This window comes from Camelus bactrianus, chromosome 11, assembly GCF_048773025.1.
Source record: "Camelus bactrianus isolate YW-2024 breed Bactrian camel chromosome 11, ASM4877302v1, whole genome shotgun sequence".
Lineage (NCBI taxonomy): Eukaryota > Metazoa > Chordata > Mammalia > Artiodactyla > Camelidae > Camelus > Camelus bactrianus.
The window spans coordinates 83740801-83763241 of record NC_133549.1 but is presented as its reverse complement, the minus strand read 5'-3'; the positions used below and the strand labels follow the sequence as shown (position 1 = coordinate 83763241).

The window sequence follows — 22441 nt, the reverse complement described above, 5'->3', positions numbered from 1 at the left end:
TAAGGAGAAAGACATCCCATGCTCATGCCAGGTAAGACATAATGTGGCTAAGATGTCAGTACTACTGAAAATTACCTACATATTCAATGCAATCCCTATCAAAATTCCCACAATAGTATTGCAGAAATGAAAAAGCTGATCTCCAAATTTATAAGGTAATACAAGGTGTCCCAAACAGCCAAAGCAATGTCAAGAAAGAACAAAATTGGATGACTCACACTTTGTGATTTCCAAACTTACTACACAGCTACATTAATGAAAACAGTGTGGTGCCACTATAAGGATAGACATATAGAACAATGGAATTGAACTGAGAATGTAGAAATAGCCACATACATCCATGGTCAATTGATTTTTGAAAGCATGTATTGGCAAATAAGGACACATAGATCAGTAGCCCAGAACTGAGACTCACCCAAATGTTCTCAAGTGATTTTTGACAAAAGAACAAAGGCAATTTAATAGAGAAAGGATAGTCTTCTAACGAGCAATGCTGGAACAATAAAACAAACATATAAAACAAATGAGCTTAGACACAGAACTTACACTTTCCACAAAAATTAACTCAAAATGAATAACTGACTTAAATGTAAAACCCCAAACTGAAAAACTTCTAAAAGATTACATACGTGGATGTCTAGGGAACCTGAGGTTTGAATTTTTAGCTATAATACCAAAGCATCATCCATGGAACAAAGTATTGATAAGTTGGATTTTTTAAAATTAAAAACATTTACTCTCTAGAAGACACTGCTAAGAGAATGAAAAAACAAATCACAGATTAGGAGGAAAAAATTTGCCAAATACACATCTGATAAAGAAATTATATTCAAAGCATACAAAGTACTACTAAAACTCAACAATAAGAAAATAAACAGCCCAACTAAAAGTATATTGTGAGACTTTTGCACAGCTAAGGATACCAGCAACTAAATGAAAAGACAACCTACAGAATGGGAGAAAATATTTGCAAATGATGTGACTGACAAGGGACTAATTTCCAAAATATACAAAATTAGTATCAAAGAAACAAGCACCCAATCCAAAAATGGGCAGAAGACCTAAATAAGGAATTCTTCAATGAACACATACAAATGGCCAGTAGGCACATGAAAAAAAAAAAATGCTCAGCATCACTAATTGTCACAGAAATGCAGATCAAAACTACAATGAGATATTACCTCACACCAGCCAGAATGGCCATCATTGAAAAGTCTACAAATGATAGATACTGGAGAGGGTGTGCACAAAAGGGAACCCTCCTACACTGCTGGTGGGACTATGGGTTGGTGCAGCTACTATGGAGGACAGTATGGAGGTTCTTTAAAGAATTGAAAACAGACTTACCATGTGATCCTGCAATCCCACTCCTGGGTATATATCCAGAGAAAAATAAAATTCAAAAAGACACATGCACCCCAGTGTTCACAGCAGCACTATATACAATAGCTGAGACATGGAAACAACCCAAATGTCCATCAACAGATGACTGGATAAAGAAGATGTGGTACATATATACAATGGAACACTACTCAGCCATAAAAAAGAATAAAACAATGCCATTTGCAGCAATGTGGATGGACCTCAAGATTGTCATTCTAAATGAAGTGAGCCAGAAAAAGAAAGAAAAATGTCATACAACATCATTTATATGAGGAAGCTAAAGAAAAATAACAATGACACAAATGAATTATTATTTTGATTTCTTAAACACGTGTAAGCATATTTGATAGTCCTTTATGATTGGATCACTGCATTCTGTTGATTCTTATTTTGTAGTTGACTTTATTCCTTTGATAACTATGTAAGTTTAAAAAGCTAAAGATCTGTTCTTAGAAACAATAATTAGTACATATATGTAAACTAAATAAATGTGCCATATACTGTATATACAGATTTACATGCAATATAATGTGTATGTGCCGTCGAACTGTAATAATCCTACGTAATAAAACTGAAAAAGGAAAAAAAAAAGATTTCCCTAAAAAAAAAATTTATAACCTCAGTCCAATCAGGAGAAACTTCAGACAACTCAAATTCAGGGACATACTTCAAAATACCTGACCACTATTCAAACATTTAAAGGTAACGAAAGACAAGGAAAGACAAAGAAACTGTTACAGACTGTAGGAGACCAAACAGACATCATGACTAAACGTGCTGTGGTATCCTGGATTGGATTCTGGATCAGCAAAAGGACATTAGTGGAAAAACTGATGAAATCTGAATAAACTCTGTAGTTTAGTTAACAGAATTGTACCCATGTCACTTTCTTAGTTTTGGTAAATGTATCAATGTTACGTAAAGTTGAGTTAACATTAGGGGAAGCTGAGTGAAAAATACACAGGAACTATCTTTGCAACTCTTCTGTAAACCTTATTTTAAAAAGTTAAATGACATTGACCAAAAAGAGTTAACCATATATTCTTTTATGAAAAATGATCATAGTGTGCTATAAATGTCGAAAGGATGTCCACATAAAGGAATGTACATTTGATTCCAAGTAAAGAAAGCATGGTTGGTTCCAACAGATGAGAATGTGCTTTCTTCAAGAGTGGTATATGAATACTTTCTTACGTAAGAACAGTTTTTATTATTAAAACTGAATTGCTAGCTTGCTTTTTTCCTCATTCCAAATAATATGCTGATCTCAGATCTTATTTTAGTTTACATAAACTTATTGTCTAAACTGCTAGAAGATAAACTTATCAAAACTAAACTAATATCTGTCCACGTCCATAAATAAAATTCATGCACAATTTTACTTCTCTTGGCTTGTGTCTAGTCTAAAACACACAGTGCTTTGATGTACATCTCTGGGACACAGACAGAATCCAGGTTCCAGGAAGCAGGAGTGAGTATATCAGACAGCAACCTCTCAACTCCGTCAACAAGGCAGAAACTCTCTAAAGGAGTGGGCATTGTGTATATTGGGGTAAGGTAACCTTAAGGAATGTACTGAACAATTCATGTTACAGACGCGGTCCTAAGTGCTTTTACGATGTACACGCCTTTAATCTTCATAAAAACCGCTAGCGAGGTACTGTACTGCCGTTAGCTTACTTTTACAATTTAGGAGTGAGGCACCTCTTCTAAAGGTAAAGCCACCTAGCCAACCCAAGCAGCCAGGAGCCTAGTTCCAGCTCGCCGCCGCCGCGCCGCGCCGCTCCCTCCCTCTGCGCATGTGCATCCCCGCCTTCTCCTCCCGGCTTGTCCTTCCCCGGCCTCCAAGCCCCTCGTGGGAAACAATTCCTGGCTTCCAGGTCCACGCGGCAAGGGAGCTGCGGGTGAGCCCCTGAGGGAGGGGGTGAGGGCCGAGGGGGCCCCGCGCGGTTCAGGGAGCCGGCGGAGGCAGCGGTGCCAGGTGGTGGTTGGAGCCCCGCGAGCACCAGCGGGGCCGCAGGAATCTTCGGCGCCTGTAGAACTGAAGGGACGGCAGGCGGGGGCGTTTCTGCCTACAGGGGCCGAGATCCCGAGCGGGAACGCGGGCTCTCGGGCTCGCTCGGCCCGCAGCATTCCAGCCCCGGAGCGGAGCGGGCGGCGCCGTCGTGTGGCCGCGGGTGGGGAGTGCGCGTGCGTGACGTGTGCGCTGGACCCACGGGGAGGGGGCAGGGGTGCGGGGAAGAGCGAGTGCGCGTGCGCGCGCTCCGCCGGGTGACGTGTGCGTGTACGCTGCTTGTGCGCTGGGCTTACGGGGAGCAGGGCGGCTGTGGGGGGCGGGGGGGAACGAGTGCTCCAGGCAGGTGGTCGGAAATAAATGGGTTTCCCTGACCAGATAGCCGGCAGGAGGCTTGGTTTTCGCATCTCCAAAATGCTGATATCGAGAATGCTTGCCGTATTGTGTTCTTTTGAGCTCTCACATTAGTTAGCTGCTGTTGTGTGTGTTTGTTGCGGCTGGAGCTTGGACACGTTTCCAGGGCCTCCGTTCCTCAGTTAACTCGTTTATGAAATGGAGTTGGAAGGGGCTGGACCAGCTAGCCACCAAGGCTTTCTCCTAGCTCTAACATCACCCAGCTCCCCAGTTATTATTTATTGTGTATTCATTTGTTATTTGTTATGTATAATCATGACACAGTATCCTGAAGCCATCGAAGGCTGTGTGGCGGTGGAAGGTCTGGGACAAATTTAAGAAGAGAGAGGTGAGCTGGAGCTGAGAGGGGTGGGCACTCAGGCTACACAGAAAATGTCACCTCTTTGGAGAATTTGAAGGCATGGTCCGAGTAGAAAGGCTCACTAGCCATAGCTAAGGAAAGTCTCATTATCTGTCCCTACACACCCCCTCCTCCCTCATTATCCATTCACTCCTTCCTGAGGCAAGCTGCCCTCAAACAGTGTCCCATTGTTGATGGCATCAGGAGAAATGCTGAGGTTCCTGCTCTCCTGGCCGTGTAGACTCCCAGGATGGTAGTACAGGCAAGTCCTTTCTGGGTTGTTTGTGTCCTAATGAAAGATGAAAAAAAAAAAAAAAATTGAGCCCGAGAAGGTGACTGGCTCAGATCGTGCAATTTTTTAGTGCCAGAACCAAGGTTAAAAGTCAGGTCTGCAGATTTCTGGGCCACTGCAGGTTCTTTTGTCACTGTTTGGCCAAAGATAGTTTTTTTATTAAAAGATCCTTTTGAAGATTGTGAATAGGTTAGAACAGACTTTTTTTTCTTTTTTAATCTTGCCTTAAACACCCCCATCCCTTTTTTAAGACCTTTCTTGGGTTATCTGACCTCACAGGATTAATGGTTTTAGCAGGTAAATAGATTAAATAGATTAACAATGTGGTTGGGGTGTTTTTTTTCCCATACAACATCAGTTTTGACAAATCTTTAGTGTTTCCTCCTTTAGCTTACTGTTACATATTAAACTCATCTTCTCATGTTTTTAATTTTTCTGTGTCACAGAACCTATATTGGTAATAAATCAATAAGAAACAAATGTTTACATTCACTCAGTGAAAAGTATCATGTCTAAGCTCAACATAAATCGGAGCCACACATGGACATGTAAGTATCTTTTGTGTGGAGCTGTGTAGGCAGGTGAATCCAGGAACTACAAGGCAGGCCAAGTTCTTACTTCTTTCTTCCTTCTCCCTCAGCGCTCCTTCCTCCACTAAGAGTGAAAAATGAACAAATCCCAGGTGAGTTTTTTTGTTTATTCCCACTTTGACTTAAAATGGATTTTCTCAAGTTTATAAAGGTTTATAAAACCTTGGGTCTGCACATTTGTATTTCTAGCATGAGTAGCAGGTAGTCCTAACTTTTGTCTCTGCATTTCCATTTCAGCCTAATCAATGCAGTCTTGCTCCTTCACCACCAGTCACCTGAATCAATGGTGGAAAAGGCTACCAAATTGTAGTCAAATCCGATTTTGTCTTACTTGACCGTTTTGCAGCATTTGGTACTATTATCCGTAGTCTCTTTGTCTTCAGAGTCTCCTCTGTTGTCTATCTTCTATCCCTCATGAAATTGTCTTTGCCTTTTTGCCCCAGCATTGCTTATCCCTGAGTTTATTGCTTATCCATTGCTTTGTATATCCTTAGCCCACTGCCCTTCTCAGTATACCTGTTTTTCCTGACTGATTTTGTCTTTAAAAATATATATATATATATATATATATTTTGAATTGGTAATATATTAACATGGTAAAGTAAATGATACAATAAAAATGTAAGTAAAAATTCACACCCCCAGTCTCTCTGTATCTGATGCTTCCTCCAGGTAGGGTGACATTTATTTCTCATCTAAACTGTGACGCTTTCACTGCGAGTGAAAGAAGTTTTAATAACAATTGTGCTGGGATGACTGCCATGTATTGGGACAGTCCCAGACGAACTGGAATGTATTGTCACCCTTTATAGGTATCCATTATTTCTAGTTTATTGTTTGTCCTCCCAGTGTTTTTTTATTCAGTTAAAAGAAAATTTGTGTGCCCTCAGCCTTTATTTAAAAGTGAATATATTACATTATGCTGTACACCAGAAGTTGACACGTTATAACTGACTACAGTGCAGCTTAAAAAAAGGGAATATATTATTCTTAGGGCTTCTTAAACTTAGATGCACCTGTACATCACTGGCAATGTGTTAAAATGCAGATTTTGATTTAGTAGATCTGGGTGGGCACCTGGAGGCTGCATTTCTAATCAATTCCCAGGTGAAGCTGATTCTGCTACTCAGGGAACCACACTGAGTAGTCCGTCTGTACACTATTTTCCATCCTCTTTTTTTGCTTTTCTTCACTTCCTTCACTGTCCCAGGGATCTTTCTTAACAGAACATGGATTGCTGCTTTCTTTGTTGTAATTGCATGGTAATTCAGTTGTGAATGTTCCATAGTTCATTAAACTAGTTATTAACTCAGCCTTTTGCTACTACAAACCATGTTTTAATGAATAACCTTGTACTTGTAGTTTTATTCTATCAGATAAATTCCCAGAAGTGAGATTGCCAGGTCAAAGGGTTGAATACAATTGATAAACTTGATCTGTTTGATGGGATTATAGTATCATTTTTGTATTTCTACTGGCACTGCATGAAAGTGTTTTGTTTCTCCACAGCTTCTCCCATAGAAATATGTGGTTTAACTTTTTAATGTTAGCAGCTAATAGGTAAAAAGTAGTGTCTTATGTAGTTTACATCTGCAATTTTCTTAACTATGAGTGAGGCTGAATATTTTTTATGTATGTAAATCAAGTGTAAAAGGTGTCTTGTATTTATATTTCTGTGAACTATCTGTTCATGTCTTTTGCCCATTTTGCTCTTAGGTTTCTGTCTTTTTTTTCAACGTCTAGTTATATTCAGTGAAATCTAGGTATATTTTGGTGTCTTAGTATATTAGGGATACTAATGCTTGTTTTTTATATGACTTACAAAATGTTTCTGGTGTATCATTTGTCTTGAATAATTGTTCATGGGTTTTTTTCCCCCTCATGTAGGTTTTCTGCTTTGGGATACCACATTTCACTTAGTCATCCTGTTTCCTTAGGCTCCCCTTGGCTGTGACAGTTTCTCAGACTTCCCTTGTTTTTGATGACCTTGTCAGTTTTGAGGAGTGTTTTGTAGATGTCCCTCACTTGGGAATTGTCTGCTATTTTTCTCGTGATTAGACTGGGGTTATTGGTTTCTTGGAGAAGGACCACAGAGGTAAAGTGTCATTTGGCAACATCTTATCAAGGGGTAAATGCTCTCAACATTACTTTTCACAGTTGATATGTCACCGTTGATCACCTGGCTGAGGTTGTATGGTCAGCTTTCTCCACTGTAAAATTATTCCTTTTTCCTGTTTTCATACTGTACTCTTTGGAAGAAAATGTGGAGTTCTACTACACCTCCTTCATGGTGAAGTAGCCACATAAATTATTAGGAATTCTGCACAGGAGATTAGATTCGTGTATTCTCCTGTTTGTTAACTCAGTCAATTTTTATACCAAAATGAACTCATGACTAGTTATTTTATACTTTGTTTATAGTCCAATACTACCTTGTTCATTTTGTTGCTCAAATTGTTCCAGCTTGGTTATTAACTAGAGTACTTTCAACTGGTTCCTGTGTCCTTGTGACCTACGCCATTATTGTGTTTTTGAGTACTTCTTCCATAATTTCTGGTACAAGAAGATATTCCAGGCTCATCTTATATATTTCCTGCCTTAGAATTAGGCATTTTTTTTCTGAAGAGCTCTGGTTCCTTTTATTGGAGAATGATGTTAGAAACCAAGGTTGAGGGGCTGGGTGTGCCTGTTGCTACTGGTGTGCTTATAAACCCTCTCAGCTGACTGAACAAGGAAATAATATATATGTACTAACTCACATATATACACATAACTATAAACATTTCAGTCTGTAACCATCTCTGTCTATATTAAGCTAAGCATTAGTTTACATTAATGACGTCTCCTGTTGTAATCATTAGCACATGGAACATTCTAGCTTTCTCCCCGTGCTTGTCTGTAACTCCCATTCTAGCAGTCTGGCTACCACCATCCTCATTTCATTTACTTAATTGTTCAGTTCCAACATACACATACAAGTAATTTCAGAGTTGTTAACCCATGGACTCTTGTTTCCTTCTAGTTTTTGGTCATAATGAATCAAGCTGCTGGAAACATTCATAATGTAGGTTTTTTCATAGATGTAAGATTTTAAATACCTACAGTGTGAAATTGCTTGATCATGTGTTAAGACTATTGTTAGCTTTGTAAGAAACTGCCAGTTTTACAAAAGTGCTGCATTATTTTGCTTTCCTACCAACTATGAATCAGAATTCCTGTTGTTCTGCATCTGGACCCGAAATTGACACTGTCATTGTTTGAGATTTAACTATTCTAATAAATGTGTCACGGTATCTCATTTTTGTTTTAATTTGCATTTCCCTAATGACAGATGATATTGAGCACCTGTCCATAAATTTATTTGCTATCCATATGTCTTTGCTTGACTTGTTTGTTCAGATGTTTTGTCTGTTTTTTCAGTTAGGTCATTTGTTTTCTTACTATTGAGTATTCATAGTTCCTTTGTACATTTTGAATGCAATCCTTTATTAGACACATGTTGTGAATATTTTCTTCCAGTCTATGGCTTGTTCTTTCATTTGTTAAGAAGTGTCTTTTGCAAGGCAAAAGATTTCGTTTAATGAAATCCAACCCATGTATTTTTTTTAATGGAATGTTTTTTAATGGAATGATTTTTCTGTTGTATCTAAAAACTCATCACCAAATCCAAGATAACACAGATTTTCTATATTCTATATTTTCTTCTAGAAGTTTTGTAGTTTTGCGTTTTACATTTAGGTCTGTGACTCATTTTTAATTCATGTTTGTATAAGATATAAAGTCTGTGTCTAGGTTCTTTTTTTGCATGGATGTACACTTGTTTAAGAATCATTTGTTTAAGGACTTTTTTTTCTCCATTTAGGTATTTGCCTTTGTCAAAAAATAGGTTGACTAAATAAAACAAAAACAACTTGTGAATATAACAAAAAAGAAACAGACTCACAGATAAACAAACTAGTTGTTACCAGTGGGGAGAGGGAAGGAGGGAGGGGTAGATAGGAGTAGGGGATTGAGGTGCAAACTACTGTATATAAAATAAGTAAGTAAAATAAGTAAAAATACAAAGATACACAATACAGGAAATATAGCCTATGTTATATAATAGCTATAAATGGAAAATAACCTTTAAAAATTGTGACTCACTATATTGTACACCTGAAGCTTATGTATAGTACATCAACTATACCATACACACACACACACACACACACACACACACACACACACACACACACACAAAATCAGTTGACTCTATTTCAGTGGATCTGTTCCTGGCCCCTCTATTCTGTTCCGCTGATCTATGTGTCTCTTTTACCAATAACATACTGTCTTGGTTACTTACAGCTTTATGTAAGTCTTGAAATCAGGTACCATAAATCCTCTTTTTCCTTCTTCCACATTTGTTGGCTATCTAGGTCTTTTACCTTTCCATATAAGCTTCAGAATCATTTTGTCAATGTCTAAAAAATAGCTGGGATTTTTATTTGAATAGCATTGAGTTATAGTATAAGTTGGGAAGAATTGACATCTTGTCAATACTGAGTCTTCTGACTGATGAATATGGAATATCTCTCCATTTATTTAGCTGTTTGACTTCTTCCAACAGTTTTTGTTTTTCTGCATATTCCTGTAATTGTGTTAGATTTATACTTGAGTACTTTTTTTTTTGGTGGTGTTGTAAATGGGATATTTTTAATTCAAAAATTTGAAATTTCCATTGTTAATTCTGATAATGGGAGAACAGTTAACTTTTTTGTATTGACCTTGTATCCTATGTGATTGCTAAATTTGCTTATTACTTCCAGGATTTTTTTTCTTTTTCTTTTTGCAGATTCTTTGGGATTTTCTACATACACAATCATGTTGACTTTGAATAAAGACAGTTTTTTTCCCTAATCATACACTTTTTATTTCAGTTTTTTTGTTTGTTTGTTTTGCCTTGTTTTAAGTCTTTCTGCACTAGCTATGATGTCCAGTACAAAGCTGAATAGGAGTATTGCAACAGGACGGCCTTGCCCTGTTCCTGCACTTAGAGGGAAGTGTCCAACCTCTTAACATTAAGTATGATGTTAGCTGTAGGGTTTTTATAGAGGGTCTTCATCAAGTTGAGAAAGTTCCCCTCTATTCCTAGTTTGCTGAGAGGTTTTATTATGAATGACTGTTGGATTTTGTCAAATGCTTTTTCTTCATGATATGATATGTACTGTTTCTTCTTTCATGTGTTAAATTATATTGATTGATTTTTTTTTTAATGTTGACCCAGCCTTCCATACCTGCAATAAATTCCACTTGGTTGTGATCCGTATTTCTTTTTATATTTTGTCAGATTTGATTTGCCGATATTTGAGGATTTTTGCATCTGTTATTGAGAGTTATTGATCTTTATTTTTCTCATAATATCTTGATCTATTTTTGGTATTAGGGTATTGTTGGCCTCATAATGAGTTTGGAAGTGTTATTTACCGGAGCAGATTATGGAGAATTGTTACTATCTTTTCCTTAGATGTTTAGTGGAGTTGACCAGTGACACCGTCTGGGCTTGGTGCTTTTCTGTTTTGGAAGTGTTTTAATTATGGATTCAATTTTTTTAACAGTCTCTTCAGGTTATCTGTTTCTCCTTTTGTGAATTTGGTAGTTGTGTCTTAAGGAATTTGTTGAGTTCATGTATGTTATCAATTTTTCAGGAATAGAATTGTTTGTAGTATTTTCTTATTATTCTTTTATGTCATTAGGATTAGTAGTGTCACCTATCTTTCATTTTTGAGATTCACAATTTGCTTCTTTATTCTTTTTTTCTTGGTTACTTTGGAGGTTTATTAATTAAAGAAGCAACTTTTGATTTCATTGACTTTTTCTATTTTTTTCATGTTTTCAGTTAAACTGATTTTTATTATTTCCTTTATTTTGCTTGCTTCAGGCTTAATTTCCCTTTTTTTGGTCTAGTTTACTGAGATGGAAGCTTAAGTTGTTGATTTTAAATCTTTTCTGATATATACATTTGATGCTGTACGTTTCCCTCTATGCACTGCTTTCATTGCATCCCACAAATTTTGATACATGGTATTTTCATTTTTTTTCCATTTCATTTAAAATATTTTAAAATTTCATTTGAGACTTCTTCTTTGACCTCTAAGTCATTTATAACTATGTTGTTTAACTTTCATGTATTTAGGGAGTTTTTCACCTATCTCTTGTTTATTGATTTCTATTTAATTCCATTGTGGTCTGAGAACATGTTTTGTATGATAGCTATTGTTTTAAATTTGTCCGGATGTGTTTTGTGGCCTAGACTGTGATCTGTCTTGATGAATATTCCGTGTGAGCTGGAATAGAATGATAGAATGTGTGTTTTGTCTTTTTGGATGGAGTATTCTACAAATGTCAATTAGATCATGTTGATTTATAGCGCTGTTCAGCTCATCTGTATGCTTAACTGATTTTCTGCTTGCTTTATCTCTCAGTACTGACAGAGGGATATTGAAGTCTTCAGCTATAATTATAGATCTGTTTATTTCTCCTTTCAGTTCTATCAGTTTTTGCTGTATGTATTTTGATATTCTTTTGTTAGGTGCATACATTTTAGATTGTGTCTTCTTTCTCTCACGTGATTTGAACCCATCTAATGAGTTCTTAATTTCAGGTATTGTAATTTTCAACCTTAGAATGCCCATTTGATGTATGTATGTATGTACTTGTCTGTGTATACACATGTATCAGAGATCCCCAGGACCATCGCCAGGTTCAGTGATGTGCCAAGATGACTCAGCATGTAGCTGTACTTATAGCTGTGACTTATTAAAGTGAAAGGATACAAAGCACAGTCAGCAAAGGGAAAAGGCATGTGGAGCATAGCCCAGAGGAGACCAGGCACAAGCTTCTAAGAGTCTTCTCCTAGTAAAGACGTAAGTCGTATAGCAATGAGGTGTGACGACAGGTATGAAATGACTGCCAGGGAATCTCGACATACATTCAGTGCTCAGCTTCTATCAGGGGCTAGTCACATAGATACTCTCTGCTCAGCATGTAACGAAATTCTAGACTCCAGAAGGAATGCATGTGTGCAGCATAAACCATATTGTTTACACAAACAGGTTAGGCACAGTGAACCATTCTTATCAAGGAATGGTGAGAACCCTCCAGAAATCCAAGCTCCTGGATGCCAGCCAAGGGACACCCTTGCAGCAGACCTTTCAAAGAACAGCAGTCTTAGGCCTGCTCTAATAATTCTTTCTCCACAACACACAGAACCACATATCTGTTGAACTTCTCCCATCCTTTCATTTATTTTATTCATATTTTCCTCTTTTTATTGAACATATCAATCATAATTCATTTTGAAGTTCTTATTTATTCCAGTATCCGAACCTCCCAAGAGTCTGCTTTTATTGTCCTTTTTTTCTTGGTCTGTGTGTCTTCATATAACATGAAATTTTTTTATTGGATGCCAAGCGTTGTATTTAACAACACAAATATTGGTAGAGGCTCCAGAAAACGATCTCTTTTAGCTGAGAGGATCCATCCTTTTTTCTCTGGTAGGCAGGTAGAATGCAGAGCTGGTCACTTTAATCAGTTGAGCTTGGTTAGGGCCTGTACCATATTAATTTCAGTTCCTCTATTCATTTTAACAACTTCCTTCCTTCCTCAGTGTAAGTTAACCTGATAATATAAAAGACAATATGAAAGAACTAACTTTTTCTTGGTTACCACAGTCTACTTTGTGCATACTGTTAGCTCCTACAATGTCTAATTTAATAAATGTTACTGTGTATGTCTCCTTATCGGGAATCGTATTTGTAGCAACTAGGACAGTTCCAGGCCCCTAGTGGAAACTCAGTTTGTATAAGATACTACTTTTATCGTACATACTCTAACATAAAAGAAGGCAATCCTACATATCAATTTTTAGTAAATTCTAAAGAGATTAGTTCTTTTAAATGTTTTCCACTCATATCGCTCTGACAACTTCATATAGAAAAGGAATATACTGTTACAGGAACAAGTGTCATTCAGAGATGTGTGTGTGGACTTCACCCAGGAAGAGTGGTACCTACTGGATCCTACTCAGAAGATATTATACAGAGATGTGATCCTGGAAAATTACAGCCACCTTGTCTCAGTAGGTAAGAATTTTTTTCCCATGTGATTACCAGTAGCATGCATTTCTTAGTTGATGAAACATAAGAACTCCTTGTGGAATTTTCTGACTGGGACTCAAGGTTCTAAGAGGACCAGTCCCTTTGGCCACTATAAAGAATGCTATGTCCTTCCCTCCTCCAGGATTGGCTCATTTCTGCACCTCCTTAGATAGCTCCTGAAGCTCTGCCTTTCTTCCTCGTCATTTTTTCAGTCCCCAAAGCCAGGCTGTTTAGCCATAGTCCTGTGTTGTTTTCTTTACAGGGAATTGCATTACTAAGCCAGAAGTGATCTTCAAGATTGAGCAAGGAGAAGAGCCCTGGATACCAGAGGAAAGATTCCCAAAACAGTACCTCTCAGGTGAGTTAGTAAGTTCTCAGGCAGATGAAAGCCAGAGGAAATGAGACCTTAGGCCACTGGTTTATGGTTTATCAACTTTGAAATATTTTTTAGAAATTTCTTTTTTTAGCCCCAGACCTTTTGAAGTGATTAAGAACAGTTGGCCCACATCCCTCTATTACCTTAATCACATCCTTCATATGTTACTTTCATTCATAAACACTGTCATTTGTTCTTTGACATCTTAGAGTGATTTGCCTATACCCATAATCCAAACTCAGTTGGCTTCATCTTAGGTAATTTTTCTTGGCTAGTTTAGCTTTTAAAATTGTTCACCTTCCCTCTGTTGTCTTTAGACATCTTTTATTAGATGGTATGTATCCAAGCAATACTTCTATATATTCATTTAACAGATACATGCTGAGCTCCCACCGTGACCCAGTTTCGTTTGTAGGTAATTAAAAGTATGTCCCTGTTATCAAAGAGTGTATATTACACTGAGGGGCAAAAAGCATACGTGTGTAGGTACAGGGTTGTGTGTGTGGGTATGTGTACATACATACACACACGTGGTGTCAGGCAGTGGTAAGTATTATGAAGAGTTAAAGCAGTGGAAAGGGGTTTGGAGAATGATGGAATGTGTTATTTGGTAAAGAAGTCAAGGGAAAACCTTTTTGATGAGGTCCACAGTAGAAATGAGTCTCTAATAAAAATGTGAGCTATGTGGATTCTGAGAATTCCAGGCAGAGGGAACATCAGGTGCTGAACTTCTTAGACAGGTGTGCTCTCAGAGTGTCAGAAGAATGGCAAGGCTGTCAGCATTGTGGGAGGTGAGTGGGCATGAGGGAGATTGGCAGGAGATGATGTCATAGAAGTAGCAGGGACCGTGACAGATACGTTAATTGTATTTTGAGTGATTTGGGAAATCTTCAGGCTCTTTTGACTCAGTGTAAATCAGATTTAGCTATCAGATCTACAGTTTTGAAGGATCTCTCTGACTTCTGTGCAGTGAATATGTGGTGGGTAGGCGGTGCTTAGGCATGAGCAAGGGAAAAATATCAACAGGACACTATTGTGTACTCTGGAGGAGAGAGGACAGTGGCTAAGGCAATGTTGGAAGTGCTGAGAAATTGTAGATTTGTACGTATATCTTAAGATGAGGCCAAGAGGATTTGCCGCTGGGTTGGATATAGAGAGAAAGAGAGGAGTTAAGCCTGATTCCAATGATTTGTCTCTTGCATCTGATAATTTAGGGTACCATTGACTGAGATAGAGAAAATCCGGAGGAGAGATTATAGGGGAGTTGCTACAAATTTTACATTTGGACAGAAGCTTGAGATAATTGTTGTAATCTGGGATTGAATAGGAGATTTGAAACACATCATATAAGTACATGGTTGAGGCCAGAACTAGAAGTATCCATTTGAAAGCCATCAGCTTTAGGTGGGGTTAAAGGTTGGGGCTAGATGAAGTCTTCTAGATTAGAGATAGGCAAACTTTTTTGTTAAAGACCAGATAGTAAATATTTTAGGCTTAGTGGGCCACACATGGTCTTGGTCACTGCTGCTGCTGCTCCTCTTCTTACCTCTTTCTCTTCCTCCTGTGCTTCCTCTTCACTCCTCTCTACTGCCCCTTCCATCTTTTTCCCTCTAAAAACATAAAAAGTATTCTTAGTTCTAGGACCACCGCCTTGTAGTCACAATTTGCAGACCCCTTTTCTACAGAGTGGTTGTTTGGAAATGAGAGAGGTGGTCCTGGGACAATACCGCTTTTACAAGGTGTGTAAGTCCATTAAATCTCATCATTAGAGGAGCTTGAGAGGATCAGTGTGAGTCACATGAAAATTAGAGAGACTCGTTTCCCAGGGGCCAAATAAGGAACAGTCTACCATCCATTACTACCACGGGGTCAGCATACTGAACCCATCATCTCCTAGTACTAGTCTTTTCATACTTTTGTGGTTGTTTTCCTTTCAGAACCATCTTCTGCATCTCTTCATTTTCTCACTTATTTACTGATGTTGTTCAAAACCATTAACTCTGTGTTCTGTCATTCCTGACTCGATCTTATTTTTAACTGGTTATTTTTTTACCCAAAGGATCCAATTTATCTTTCACTAACCCAACAAAGTTACTCCTTATCCATAAATGAAATTACAGTCTCCTTTCATTGACTATCACAATGCGGTCCTATTCTGTATATCTCAGTGTCTTTCTGCTCTTCAGAATGTGTACTAAACCTCATACTATCTTAAATCTTAAATTTCACTTATAAACATTTTCTCTTTTTTCTGTAACTTTTACTTTTGTTTGTTTTGCCTTCTCAGAAACTTAATTAAAATTGTACGTGTAAAGTATTTGAACTTTGTATGGTGTATAGTAATGGTTTGTTGTTATTATTTCATTTATTTTAAGTCAGAGCTCAGTTTTTTGCTAGAACTTTAATAGTCCGTATTTTCTACACTAGTAGCTGTAACCCCAAAACTCAGGCCTGACCATGTGATTGTTGCTTAGGGTTTCTTTCCTTGTTGAGATTTTGTTTTCCCAAAGAGAAGGCCCTTCATACTCTTCCTAATTCTTATATTTTAATAATTACTTTGTTGCATAACTATGGAGCCAAGTTTAGAAGCAATCACTCTTCTTCATCCATTCAGAGAGCATTCTGTAGTGCTTTTCCTAAATGCACATTCCCATATTCTGTCCTCGTGTATTACAGTTCATCAGGTACAGGTTGGAAATAATTCATAAGTACATTGCTTTTTTAGAATCATTAATGTACTGTCTCTTCAATGAGGTCAGAGGAAACAGGATTTTGGTAACACTTAACCAAGAGCTAGACTATGACCATGGCAAAGGGTGTAGCCTTGAGCAATGGAATTTTTATACAGACAGTAACTTCTTCTAAAGGCAGCAAGTGGAAGCTGAAAATGGTAGGGATGTTTTAGAGTTTGTTGGCTTTTGTCTTTTAATATTATTTTTGTGGCTTGTTGTTTTAAATTAAAGTAAGTAGCCTTTCCTGAAGGATGTCCCAGTCGCAAGGAGAGCCAAGGCTGGTGTAGCTGATTAAGTGATAGGTGTGTTGCTGAGAACGAGCAATTTATTAGAGATTCAGTTAGAGCTGCACAGGTAGTTTTTTAATGGACTTGAGGAATTATGACGTGAACTCGTAATGTGAATCCAGTTTTTGTTTTGGTTTGTGTTTGCCAAGATGATAACTATTATCAGTTAGTCTTTGGAGCAATGGGCTGTTAGAGATTTCTTTTAACATGTGATTAACATTGCTGCATTGGGAAGCAGCCGTAAAGTATAGCCAAGAATTTTTATGATAAAGTTTGTTGAAGGTGTCAGAACCATATAGAGAAATGTGTTCATTATGGGTCTCACAAGTAAGTAAAAGCCAAGATGAGGCTAGATATGAATGCAGAAAACCTTGATGTAAAAGATAAATCTGGATATAAATAAAAGCAGGCTTAAACATCAGTACTGCTTCAGAAACAAAAGTTGTTTTGGGGAAAAGTAAGCCCGCAGACTGAAGTAACAAAACATACGACTTGATGGCTGGGCCAGCTTCATTAACAGCTGTGACAAAACAAAATGAACCTGGGCCTTTTGCAGAAGTGGCCTGTCCCTCATCTGTTTTGTATTTCCTGTTGGACATCTGTGTTGTTGTGAATCACAACTAGATAAGAGTCTGGGGTACAGCATTGTCCCTTAAAACATGAGGAACTAGGTGCTTTCAGAAATCTATTTTGATGTTGATATGTCAAAGGGGAAAAAAAGAAATGGCAACCTGCAAATTCCTGTGGATCCTACCACAGTCATCAAGCTGTGTGGGGATAAGGACATGTCCAGCTGAAATCGCCCTGTCATACGTTTCTCAGTCTGTTTTCCTTAAAACAGCAACAACAATTACAGCAAAACTCCCTTGTCGAACTTACCCAGTTCTCAGAGCTTCCTTCTCCCTAAGTGAAGAATTCTCAGAAAATGTCCATCCCTTGCTCACCACGTCTTGAATTCATTTCACCTTCTCCAGTCTGCTTCTTTCATGGGAGTTAAAAAAAAAAATTATTCTTTGTGAGTTAAAGGCAAAACTAGATCCTAGCCTATAGGACTATTCTGAACCTGAGGAAGTTAGTGTTTTCAGAATTTTAGTATGGTGTTGATGTGCAGAGTAGAAGCAAGTACTCCAGCAGTAATATCCCACTCCCCCCTCCCCCCAGTAATCAGTGTATGAGGGGATTAGGGCTAAACTCTGTTCTATCATAGTTCATCCTTTGAAAGCATCCTTTGGTCTCCTAATCTTCAGTGTCACTTTATTCAGTGTTTACTGTCTCCATTGGGCTCACTCCCTTCTCTGAGGATCAGCCACTCTCCAGTTCCCTAGGCTTTGAATTTTATTTCACCTTTGTCTGTCCAGTTTTGAAGGTTATATTTATAAAGTAAATGGCATTGCCACTTTGCTTTCCCTGTTTCCACCGCAGCAAGTATTTATTTTCCACTCAAACCAGAAGGACAAAGGAAATGTATACATAGATTTAGTTCACACCAAGAAACTGAGCCCAAAACAATAGAAGTGACTACGTAATAGGACATTTGTGTGAAAGTCCCGTTCCATTGGAAGTGTACTAGGATTCATAAGATGTGGTTATTTTTCTCATTTCTAGAAGACTGGAAAGTTGATGACCTGATAGAGAGCAGCCAGGAAAATCAAGATGAACATTTTTGGCAACTTGCTTTCACCACCAACAAAAAGTTAAGTACAAATAGTGGTGATAGAGTAAGAAAAACTTTCAGTCTAGGTACAGACTCCGTTCCTTCCAGAAATTTTCTGTGTAAGATATGTGACTCATGTGAAATGAGTTTGAAGAACATTTCAGGCTTAATTATTAACAGAAAGAACTATTCTGGAAAGAAGTCGGATGAGTTTAATGTATATGAGAAGTTACTCCTTGACATTAGGCATGAGAAAACTACTGGAGGGAGATCTTATAAATATAATCAAAAAAGGAATGTCCTCCATCATAGCCCAGATCTCACTCAGCCTATTTTTAACCAGCCTTTTGAGTATAATGAAAATGGACAAGGCTTCCATGGGGAGGCAGCCTTTTTCACAAACAAGAAAGCTCAGAGAGGAGAGACACTCTGTAAATATAATGAATGTGGAAGAACCTTCATCCAAAGTTTGAAGCTCAATTTATCTCAGAGAACTCATTTGGAAATGGAGCCATATGAATGCAGTATTTGTGGGAAGTCCTTCTTTGTGGATTTAAGATTGGGACATCAGAGAGCTCTTACAGGGGACAATCCTTATGAATTTGATGAATATGGGCAAATTTTCTGTGACAATTCAACTTTCATTATCCCTCAGGGAACTTACCCAAGAAAAATCCCCCATGAATATAAAGTAAATCACAAAACATGGGAAAAGTCAGCCCTCTTTAAACATCAGATAGTACACATGGGGGAGAAACCTTATCAGCACAATGAAAATGGAAATACTTCCAACAAGAAGTCACACTTCACCCAGCTTCGAAGAGCTCACTCAGGAGAAAAAACCTTCGAATGTGGTGAATGTGGGAAGACATTCTGGGAGAAGTCAAACCTCACTCAACATCAGCGAACACACACAGGAGAGAAACCCTATGAATGTACTGAATGTGGGAAATCCTTTTGTCAGAAACCACATCTTACCAACCATCAGCGAACGCACACAGGAGAGAAACCCTATGAATGTAAGCAGTGTGGGAAAACATTCTGTGTGAAGTCAAACCTCACTGAACATCAGAGAACCCACACAGGGGAGAAACCCTATGAATGTAACGCATGTGGAAAATCCTTCTGCCACAGGTCAGCCCTAACTGTACATCAGAGAACACACACAGGAGAGAAACCCTTTATATGTAATGAATGTGGGAAATCCTTCTGTGTGAAGTCAAACCTCATTGTGCATCAAAGAACTCACACAGGGGAGAAACCTTATAAATGTAATGAGTGTGGGAAAACCTTCTGTGAGAAATCAGCTCTCACTAAACATCAGAGGACTCACACAGGGGAGAAACCCTATGAGTGTAGTGGATGTGGGAAAACCTTCAGTCAGAGGTCAGTGCTCACTAAACATCAGAGGATTCACACCAGGGTGAAAGCACTCTCAGCGTCCTGAATGTCCAGAAGCCTTCATCCACGCGTTCAGATTCGTTATACAGTTTTTTAAAGTGAGATTACTGAAACCCAAAGAAGGCCACAAATTATTAGAAAGTCACGTTTTGTTGTACTTCAAACAGTTACTACTAGAATAAAGCCTTATTAATGTTTTGAATATGTGAAAGCTTCCAAGAAAAGTTACAACTTTTCACCAGAAAATTTGTATTGAGGGGAAATCCATTGAAGTCATGTGATAAAAATCTTCATGTAGAATTGATGTTGTGTAGGATTGTATTCCGGATGTGATACCAAAATTTTATTGTAACTGTAATGGATGCTATTCCTTTATACTTATGTTCACAGTGGAATCTGGAGTTCAAAAAAGTTACATGACAACAGGATTAAACATTTATGTGAAGAGTCCCTGATGTTTGCAGGCCTTATGTGAGTGTGCTAATGTAACAGAAATTTGAGGTGTCCCTGATTTGTATATTAGAGCCCAACGTGCTTGTGAAAAGAAAATCTGAACCCTTAGTTAAGTAACTATTCTGGCCTATATTAATATTTCCCACGTTATTTACTACCAGTGTCTTTATAGGTGGATATAACTATATGTTGGTTTATATGTATTTGTAAATATATTTATACACACGTACCAACACACAGGAATCTGCTGCAGTAGGCTCATACTGGCTTGTAAGTACTGCTGATTATTAAATTTTCAGGAATTTTGCAAGCCCATTGCTAAACATAGTCATTGTTTGAAAATTAAACTGTATAAACTTACAGTTAAATTATATTAAGAACAAAGGTAATACGTAGTCAGCCCTTCCTAATTCTTTTACAGTATTTTGTTATTATCTTTGTTCTTTGGGTTATTTGTGTTGTTGAATCTGCATGGTGAAACTACCGTATGACGATGTGTCACTACACCTCTCTTCCCAGCTCTACGTTCAGTGCCATCGTGTTGGTAGCTTGGCTTTAGTGAGAGTATTTACACTGTGGAAATTGGCAGACTTTACAAATCAGGATCTCTGTTTTCTCAGAGAACCTGTTTTCAGGTATTTACAGCAGTACACCACTGTATACATGAAAATACATTTGGAAAATTTTAAGTACAAGCCACATACCCCTTCTCCTGTTTCATGACATAAATAAATGGCTAGGGCCATCGCTGCTGAGTGGCCTCTTCAATAAAGAAGCCAAAATATGTTTTTGTGAGGTTTTTAACTACCTCTGCATCAGTCCTATTCTAAATACGACCAGCGTCCCTCTGTAGTGTGGCCAGTATATTCTGTTTTACAACCATATCACTCCCCTTTCCTCTGACTTTGCTGGCATACAAGAATGAGTATGACCATTGGTACTGAGCTTCCACTTCCATAAAACCAAATAATATTTTTCTGAGGTTATTCAGCTGTCTCAGTTCAGTCGATAATGTAAGTGCTGTTAATCACAACCATATTTACATAGATTTCGCAAAGATTAACGTCAGTTACGGACAGTAACACTCCCTGCATTCTACAAATAAAATGTAGTGGTATGTAATGAAGTGCTCCTGTCATACGCTTGGTGTTTCATTGCTGTAGCTATTTAGGCATGATGTGTATAACCCAAGAACTGTATTTGTATTTAATTTAATGGAGTGTAATATACTGTCTCCTCCTCCATTGTCCTGTGGTTTCCTTTGCTTCCTTGGAATACCTTGATAAGCAGTTTCAAGAGACATTGCCCACCCTACAGCCATTCCCTACTTCGTACTTGCTGGGCTCTGTGTTCTCTGTGTCTGGCCTTCCCCCAGATGATTTAGGGTTAAACTCAGGTTAGTCCAAGTCATTCATGAAGACTCTATTCTAATGATTTTGTTGGGGTCGATGTGTGAGCAGTGAGGTGTTTGGAAACTATTCTGTTGTGCTTGTGGGAAAGATCTCAGTGATAAAATTCTGTGGTGACATGAGAAGAGATTGTCTCTCTCCTGGACTTCTTCATGTCCATATGTCACACTAGGTTATAGCTTGTGGCTCTAAAGGGCAATAGTCTGAAGATGACAGTCCACAAGATGGGAAAAGCCTGGCTCAGAGGTGACATCACTGAGCTGCACAGCTCTATCCAGACCTGCTCTCCACTAGGACTTTGTGTCACTGTGGCAATAGTGGCTTCTTATTTATTCTTAGGGCTGTCTTTTATTCAGAGCTGAAGGCATTTCCCCAATACAGATGAATTCTTTTCTAAGTGTTAATGTTCTATGCAGCACTTTTAGGGAAGAATTTTTCCTTACGACAATATAGGGATGGCTGTTTATATCAGCCATGGTTCTGGTGAAAAACAGAATTCTACTCTAACTAAGAAGATTTTAATGGCAGGCTTATTACAGTGGTTTGGGCCAGAAACAAGGAATAATGAAGCACCCAGAGACTAGCATCACCAGGAAGACATTACCATTCTCAGTCCTTAAGGGGCAGAGGGTGGAAGCAAGTGTCACAGAGCCTGACAGGAGCTGCTCTCATGGAGGAAGGACCACCTCGTAGGAGATGTTGTCACTAGTGAAACTGTGGCACCAAATTGCTGGAACCCAACCAGATGCCGCGTGCAGGTGAGCCCAAGTGGGCACTGAGAAGGTAGAGGGGAAGGTCTGGGTGGAGCCATTGGAAAATAAGCAGCACCGTGTTTTTTATCCCTGTAAATTCCTGTGTGAAGGGTCAGTCTTAGAAATAAAGTTCTTCTACTAGTTGAAAGTTAAATGTTTCCGCTTCATTGTGCTTTTGTGTTGTCACAATAAATCCCTTTTGGAACCAA

The 22441-nt window shown here is 38.3% G+C and overlaps 1 protein-coding gene across 4 annotated transcripts; it reads left to right on the top strand.

Annotated features, from left to right (window-relative positions):
* The first annotated feature begins 3163 nt into the window (after positions 1-3163).
* On the top strand, positions 3164-22441 carry ZNF248 (zinc finger protein 248). Of its 4 annotated transcripts, XM_010949414.3 has the most exons (7): positions 3169-3287; positions 4076-4139; positions 4890-4991; positions 5084-5125; positions 13027-13153; positions 13431-13526; positions 18169-22441. In XM_010949414.3, exons 4-7 carry the CDS (start codon positions 5111-5113, stop codon positions 19662-19664), a joined length of 1734 nt encoding a protein of 577 aa, XP_010947716.1. In that variant the 5' UTR covers positions 3169-3287; positions 4076-4139; positions 4890-4991; positions 5084-5110; the 3' UTR covers positions 19665-22441. The 4 variants fall into 4 exon arrangements, with proteins under 4 accessions (XP_045368401.1, XP_010947716.1, XP_074230540.1 ...); XM_045512445.2 differs by lacking the exon at positions 4076-4139 and having other exon boundaries at positions 3164-3287; XM_074374439.1 differs by having other exon boundaries at positions 3176-4991; positions 18172-22441.